This window comes from Candoia aspera, chromosome 1, assembly GCF_035149785.1.
Source record: "Candoia aspera isolate rCanAsp1 chromosome 1, rCanAsp1.hap2, whole genome shotgun sequence".
NCBI classification, from domain to species: domain Eukaryota; kingdom Metazoa; phylum Chordata; class Lepidosauria; order Squamata; family Boidae; genus Candoia; species Candoia aspera.
The window spans coordinates 116575899-116584329 of record NC_086153.1 but is presented as its reverse complement, the minus strand read 5'-3'; the positions used below and the strand labels follow the sequence as shown (position 1 = coordinate 116584329).

Below are 8431 nucleotides of genomic sequence, written 5' to 3'. Positions count from 1 at the left end.
AAAAAGACACTTAAGCTGATTTAACATTTAAGAAAGCATTTGAAATTCCCATCTCCACTGAAACTACTACTAATGATAGTATAAAGCTACAGTCAGTACTTGTGAATAAGCTTGAAATTTCATGCAAACAGAGTAACAGCTCAAAGAGAACTGTGCTATCATCATGGCAGAAGTTCACACATACCAGGTCCATGTGGACCTGGATTTAAAAGCAAAATCTGCAGAAAATGAAATAAAGTGAGACATATCCATAGAGTATGTTGGTCAGGGAAAAGCAAACTATTCAAGCCATTATTGTAAAATAAGTACAGTGGTCTATGTTAGAGAGGGAAAATTTGATAATGAAAGTGAAACAGGGATAGCTAATCCAAAAATCTGTAACATAAAAGATGAAATAAGATCACACCTTTAGCATAAAAAGTGAAATATGGTGCATATCAGTATTGAATGTTAAAATCATGTCAGTGCAATTGGATGCTGGTACAGTGTTAATTTGTGAACTAACTCACTGTAGTTGTTTCTTCTAGAAGTACAGCAGAAAAAAAAACTACTCTTGACTTTAATGTCAGAGGAAACATGTTGGGAGTGGCCAGCACTATATAGAGAGAAGTAATTATTTCAGTTTAGGCCAGCAGTTCTCATATTTAGAAAACAATCTGAAATACTACTAATTTTTTGAGTCCAGGGCTTCTCTTAACTAGACAGGAAGTTGTATGTCGTATTATTCCAATCCCGTAATTCTTTGTTTTAGAAGAAAATAAATATTATGAAATACTACTTATTTTTCCAAGGAAGAGACTTCTAACCTAGAAATGAAATTATTTTCCACAATGCTTCTTACTTCTTATATTTTACATTCCATACATTCAGTAAGTGTGGGTGACATGTACTATACAGAATATTACAGGCTTACTACTATTCATTTTCTATGCTCTCTCTATATACATGCATTCTACCAATGTGAGTTTATAGGTACTGATAATACAATCTAAGAAAAAGCCCAAAATTAGACATTTTGCTAAATGCAAAAATAATTAAAAGTAATTTTTAAAAATTGGAATATATGCTGTCACAAACAGATCTGGCTCAGTACTGTACTCACTTCGCTGTCTTTTATATTCAACTGTTCCTCAAGATATTGGGTTCTCAATACTGCTGACCAAGACTCCAGCAAAGACACAGTGGGGTTTGGTAGGTTTTTTTTTCAATTATAGACCACTATTTGAAGGCCAAGGAAATTGACTGTAAAGAGGAATCTCTCACAATGTGGTAAAATTATGTATTAACCCACTGGAGATTAACTTCTTTATTATGCCTCTTGTTTTGTGTAAATCTTGAGTTAGTGACTGAACTGAATTGCTATGATTTTCTTAAAAGATTTGCTTCTGAAGAAGCCAGTGGATGCTTCTGAAGAAGCCAGTGGAAGGAAGATAACAAAATGTATTTGTAATATGTTGCATACTCTGTAAGATCAGTTTATTTGACTTGTGGAAGACAAGACAAGATCTGGATACAGCTACTGTGTTACATAACATTGTGAAACAACATCTGTCTAGTAAGACCATATTTAAGTGTATAGAATCTACAGTGTAACACTGAGTTAAATGACATAATGACATAGTGGACCCTACAGATTGTAATGGCAAGTTACCACCATGTTGACCCACAAGATCAGTCATTTGAACTTAGGGTGCCTGAGAGATCTTTCTTGTCCCACCATGCTTTTCCAGTGAATCACTGATGGGAACTTTATTGTTCAGTCTGTTCAGTATTGTTTGAAGTTTGCATTAATGCACTTTTAAAAGTTTGGCATATTGGTTTAATTTTTGCTATACTTCTTGCACTTGTTGGGGGTACATATTTTTTTAACAGAAGTAGTTTTTAACATTGTAAGAATAAATAAAACCGGATGATCCATTATTAATAGGTATATTTCATCTTCCAGGAAATCAGAAAGCTAACAGATAAAGGGCTTCAATCTGGAAAACATGGAATGTATGGATGTCAAATTTCAAATTTGGAGTACTTGTGGTAATCTTGAAATGGAGAAATTTTAAACCTGACTCCCAGAAGGCCACAGAAGATGAATCATACTAACTTTACTCCAGAAGCCAACGTGGCTATGAAATCTAGAACTGTCACTGAAAATTTGCTAATTACCCTGTCTCTCTCCATAATTACAACCTTGACCATGCTACTGAATTCTTCTGTTATTTCAGCAATCTGCACAACAAAGAAGCTCCACCAGGCAGCCAACTACCTAATATGCTCACTGGCTCTTACAGACCTGCTTGTTGCTGTTCTGGTCATGCCCTTGAGCATTGCCTACATAGTGATGGAAAAATGGACCTTGGGATATTTCCTCTGTGAGGTATGGCTGAGCGTAGACATGACCTGCTGCACTTGCTCAATACTCCACCTTTGTGTCATTGCCTTGGATAGATACTGGGCAATTACAGATGCTATTGAATATGCCAGGAAAAGGACTGCCAAGAGAGCTGGTATTATGATCTGCACAGTATGGACAATATCCATTTTCATCTCAGTGCCTCCATTGTTTTGGAGAAACCATCATAGCAACAGCAATTCCAGTGAGTGCCAAATCCAACACAGTCACGTCATTTATACCATATATTCCACATTTGGGGCATTTTATATCCCGTTGACCCTCATTCTGATTGTCTACTACAGAATCTATCATGCAGCAAAGAGTCTGTACCAAAAGCGCGGGTCAAGCAGGCATCTCAGCAGTAGAAGCACCGACAGCCAGAACTCTTTTGCCAGTTGTAAGCTCACACAGACATTTTGCATTTCAGACTTATCAATGTCTGATCCCACCACGGAATTTGATCGAATCCAGTTTTCAGTAAGGAGCCCTCCTTTTGACAAGGATCCAGATTTGGTTGGAGACCGCCAACAGATTTCCAGTGTAAGAGAGAGAAAGGCCGCGCGCATTCTTGGCCTCATTTTAGGTGCATTCATTTTGTCTTGGTTGCCATTTTTTATTAAGGAGCTCATTGTAGGCCTTGGGATAAGCACCGTGTCATCAGAAGTTGCTCACTTTTTGACATGGCTTGGCTATGTGAATTCTCTTATAAATCCTCTGCTGTATACTAGTTTTAATGAAGATTTTAAATTTGCCTTTAAAAAACTCATTAAATGTTGGGAACACCCTTAAAACAACCCTGGATAACCATGTTGTTTGACTTACTGATCATAACTATGTGAAAAGAAGCAACTGCATCTAGAAACTTGATTGGGTTTATTTGTTTTCTTTGATGGGAAAAGAGGTTGGCTTGTAAGGACATTTTTATTTTGCTTATCTTTCAGCTTAATTTTCTCTTTAGCCTGTAAATCTGTCAAACTGTTCCTGCCTCCTTGTATCATGAGTATGTGAGTTTCTATTCTGGGAGTTTCAAATATACTTTATTACAGGCACTTTTTATTTCTCTTTTGTTCTTTTGAAGCCAGTATGCACAATAAAGAGCCTAGGTGCACTTAGGCCACTGAATTATGGACATTCATCTGTGCCAATGATGCTCTGTTCACTTGCTTCCCCAGCTTCCCCAACTTCAGTATGTTAGCTGTTACTCAGAATGGAAGGTTCATGCCTCCTTTCAATCTCTCCTTTTTAGGTCTATGGCTTTATAGCTACTTTGGGCCAGATTGGGTAAATTTCCCTTCACTGCTTCTCCTTGTAAATTGGAAACAGTGTACTACTGTATGCTGTTTATGGACCTGCGTGCACACACTAAAAGCTGGGTAGAAAGGTAGAAGAGAATCCACTGAGCCCTATGAGAATCTTCACCCACAAATGCAACTGTGTCTTCAGAAGATCAGACCTCATTTTCTTGATAACATTAGAGATCAGCCTTCCCCAATGATGTCCTCTAGAGATGTTTGGACATAAAACCCCAAATTCCTATTCCCAAAGGTCATGCTGGCTGAGCATTCTGGGTGTTATACTTCCACCTCAGCTGGAGGGCACCAGATTAGAGGAGGCTGTAATAAATATGTAGTATATTAAATATGAATATATAAGTACTGACCATGTGCTGTTGGTTTTTTTAATATAAATAAATGCATTTTGAGGACATTGGCGAATGCTTAAAAAAAGTTTATGACAATTATAAGGAAGAACGTAAAGTCATTATAATTGCCCTTTAGAACAAACAGTCATACTTGTAGAATTAAGGAGCTAATACACAGTATTAAAAGGCTATATATTATTCTCATTCATTATGAAATACATTACTGCAGGTTCAGAAATTGTGCTAATTGTTCTTTACAGCTGCTTTCACATCTGTGCTGAAAGTTTCAGCAATTGCTATGTAAACTGTAATATTCAGTAACAACATGATCTTTGATCTCTGTCTCTCTGGCATCACTGCTCCTTTCAAACTGCTAATTAGCACCAGGCTTAAGGCTGTATATAATTAAAATGAAGACAATGTTTATTCTATGCCAGATGGTTTGAGATTACCCGATTAAAATATCATCTGAGCACAAAGCCATTTTTTTAAAGTGATGATCATAGGTGAAGTTACTTCTTTCTTTCTGACCACTTCAACTTAAGCCGATGATGGTAAGCAACATTTTCAACAGCTATTCAGGTATGACTTTGAAGAGCTTATCCAGAGGGTCAGTTAAAAGTGTGCCAGTACAGATTTTGCATATCCAAAGGTAACAGCATAATATTTAGTTTCCAAATAAATGACTGAGGTGTATTAATCTTATTGATATCCAGGAATATATGAGCTGCTCATCTTAGAAGGCTGGATTTTGTGTGATTTGGGGCACATGATATTGGGAGCATCCCAAAGTGATTAAACTTAATTTTAAGGTGGTGGTGTTTATTCGTTTAGTCGCTTCCGACTCTTCGTGACTTCATGGACCAGCCCACGCCAGAGCTTCCTGTAGGTCGTCAACACCCCCAGCTCCCCCAGGGACAAGTCCATCACCTCTAGGATATCATCCATCCACCTTGCCCTTGGTCGGCCCCTCTTCCTTTTGCCTTCCACTCTCCCTAGCATCAGCATCTTCTCCAGGGTGTCCTACCTTCTCATTATGTGGCCAAAGTATTTCAGTTTTGCCTTTAATATCATACCCTCAAGTGAGCAGTCTGGCTTTATTTTCTGGAGTATGGACTGGTTTGATCTTCTTGCAGTCCAAGGCACTCTCAGACTTTTCCTCCAACACCACAGTTCCAAAGCATCGACCTTCCTTCTCTCAGCCTTCCTTATGGTCCAGCTCTTGCAGCCATATGTTACTACGGGAACACCATTGCTTTAACTATGCGGACCTTTGTTGTCCGTGTGATGTCTCTGCTCTTAACTATTTGATCGAGATTTGTCATTGCTCTTCTCCCAAGGATTAAGCATCTTCTGATTTCCTGACTGCAGTCAGCATCTGCAGTAATCTTCACACCTAGAAATACAAAGTCTTTCACTGCTTCTACATTTTCTCCCTCTACTTGCCAGTTATCAATCAAGCTGGTTGCCAGAATCTTGGTTTTTTTGAGGTTTAGCTGCAAGCCAGCTTTTGCACTTCCTTCTTTCACCTTCATCATAAGGCTCCTCAGTTCCTCTTCGCTTTCAGCCATCAAAGTGGTATCATCTGCATATCAGACTGTTAATGTTTCTTCCAGCGATTTTAACTCTAGCCTTGGATTCCTCAAGCCCAGCATGTCGCACGATGTGTTCTGCATACAAGTTGAATAGGTAGGGTGAGAGTATACAGCCCTGCCATACTCCTTTCCCAATCTTAAACCAGTCTGTTGTTCCGTGGTCTGTTCTTACTGTTGCTACTTGGTCGTTATACAGATTCTTCAGGAGGCAGACAAGATGACTTGGTATCCCCATACTACTAAGAACTTGCCACAATTTGTTATGGTCCACACAGTCAAAGGCTTTAGAATAGTCAATAAAACAGAAATAGATGTTCCCTGGCTTTTTCCATTATCCAGCAGATATTGGCAATTTGGTCCCTAGTTCCTCTGCCTTTTCTAAACCCAGCTTGTACATCTGGCTATTCTCGCTCCATGAATTGCTGAAGTCTACCTTGCAGGATCTTGAGCATTACCTTACTGGCATGTGAAATGAGTGCCACTGTTCGATAGTTTGAACATTCTTTAGTGTTTCCCTTTTTTGGTATGGGGATATAAGTTGATTTTTTCCAATCGGATGGCCATTCTTGTGTTTTCCAAATTTGCTGGCATATAGCATGCATTACCTTGACAGCATCATCTTGCAAGATTTTGAACAGTTCAGCTGGGATGCCGTCGTCTCCTGCTGCCTTGTTATTAGCAATGCTTCTTAAGGCCCATTCAACCTCACTCTTCAGGATGTCTGGCTCTAGCTCACTGATCACACCGTCAAAGCTATCCCCGATATTGTTATCCTTCCTATACAGGTCTTCCATATATTCTTGCCACCTTTTCTTGATCTCTTCTTCTGTTAGGTCCTTGCCATCTTTGTTTTTGATCATACCCATTTTGGCCTGGAATTTACCTCCAATGTTTCTAATTTTCTGGAAGGGGTCTCTTGTCCTTCCTATTCTATTGTCTTCTTCCACTTCTGTGCATTGCTTGTTTAAAAATAATTCCTTATCTCTTCTGGCTAACCTCTGGAATTTTGCATTTAATTGGGCATATCTCCCCCTATCGCTGTTGCCTTTTGCTTTCCTTCTTTCTTGGGCTACTTCTAGTGTCTCAGCAGACAGCCACTTTGCCTTCTTGGTTTTCTCTTTCTTTGGGATGTATTTTGTTGCCGCCTCCTGAACAATGTTGCAAACTTCTGTCCATAGTTCTTCCGGGACCCTATCTACTAAGTCCAGTCCCTTAAATTGATTCTTCACCTCCACTGCATATTCCTTAGGAATATTAGTGAGCTCATATCTAGCTGATCTGTGGGTCTTCCCTAATCTCTTTAGTCTGATCCTAAATTGTGCAAGAAGAAGTTCGTGATCTGAACTACAGTCAGCTCCAGGTCTTGTTTTTACCGACTGTATAGATGTCCACCACCTTTGGCTGCAAAGGATGTAGTCAATCTGGTTTCGGTGTTGTCCATCTGGGGAAGTCCATGTATAAAGCCGTCTCTTAGGTTGCTGGAAGAGAGTGTTTGTTATGCAGAGTGAGTTGTCTTGGCAAAATTCTATCAGCCTATGTCCTGCTTCATTTTGTTCACCCAGGCCATGCTTACTTGTAATTCCAGGTGTCATTTGACTGCCCACCTTAGCATTCCAGTCTCCCGTGACGAAAATAACATCTCTTTTAGGCGTGTTGTCCAGTAGGTGCTGCAGATCCTCATAGAACCGCTCTACTTCAGCTTCTGCAACATCTGTGGTTGGGGCATATATTTGGATCACTGTGATGTTAGATGGCTTGCCCTGAATTCAAATTGAGATCATTCTATCATTTTTTGGATTGTATCCAAGCACTGCTTTAGCCATTTTACTATTAATTATGGAGGCTACTCCATTTCTTCTGTGGTCCTCTTGTCCACAGTAGTAGATCTGGTGGTCATTTGATGTGAAGTGGCCCATTCCAGTCCATTTCAGTTCACTGACGCCCAGAATGTCTATCTTTAATCTTGAAATCTCACCAATAACCACATCCAATTTGCCCTGGCTCATAGATCTTACATTCCAGGTTCCAATGGTGTGTTGATCCTTAGAACATCGGATTTGCCGTTCACCACCAGCACCGTCGGCCGCTAGCCGTCCTTTCGACTTTGAGCTAGCTGCGTCATCACATCTGGGGCTAGTTGAACTCATCCTCCGTTCCTCCCCAGTAGCATTTTGACCATCTTCCGACCTGGGGGTCTCATCTTCCGATGGTATACCAACATATCTCTGGTTGTACTGATCCATTTAGTTTTCGCGGCAAGAATACTGCGGTGGGTTGCCATTTCCTTCCCCAGGGATTGCATTTAGTCTGACCTCTCTGTCATGACCTTCCCGTCTTGGGTGGCCCTTCACGGTTTAGCTCATGGCATCATTGAGGTGCTCAAGCTCCAGCACCACGACAAGGTAACGATCCTTTGCTGAAGAATTTTAAGGTAGAGGGTTAAAATATATATATATATTCACATAAAGTACCCCTGGATTCAAGGCATAATAAACGTACCAACTAGAATATCATTCATATGGTATTCCTCTGTCCTTTCTCCATATTAATATGTTTTAGTTGCGATGATTCCTATGCCTTATTTATGTGGAAGCATGAAATGGAACTCATGCAATCTTTGGATGGATAAGGGAAAGTCTGAATATTACAATGCAATTATATCATGGGTTCTGGAGCCTGATTTTCATTCTGCAGAAGAGGAAAGATTTTCTTTCTGCAGAAGAGCAGGAACTATTCTTCCTTCTTTCACTTTAACCCTAATCCTGGAAAGTCCTGGAAATACTTCTTGGAAAGTTCCCTGAAGAG

At 39.7% G+C, this 8431-nt stretch overlaps 1 protein-coding gene across 1 annotated transcript; it reads left to right on the top strand.

The window, feature by feature from the left end:
- The first annotated feature begins 1657 nt into the window (after positions 1-1657).
- HTR1E (5-hydroxytryptamine receptor 1E) lies at positions 1658-3499 on the top strand. The gene has a single exon (XM_063291103.1). It carries the CDS (start codon positions 2084-2086, stop codon positions 3176-3178), a length of 1095 nt encoding a protein of 364 aa, XP_063147173.1. The 5' UTR covers positions 1658-2083; the 3' UTR covers positions 3179-3499.
- Positions 3500-8431: the final 4932 nt, after the last annotated feature.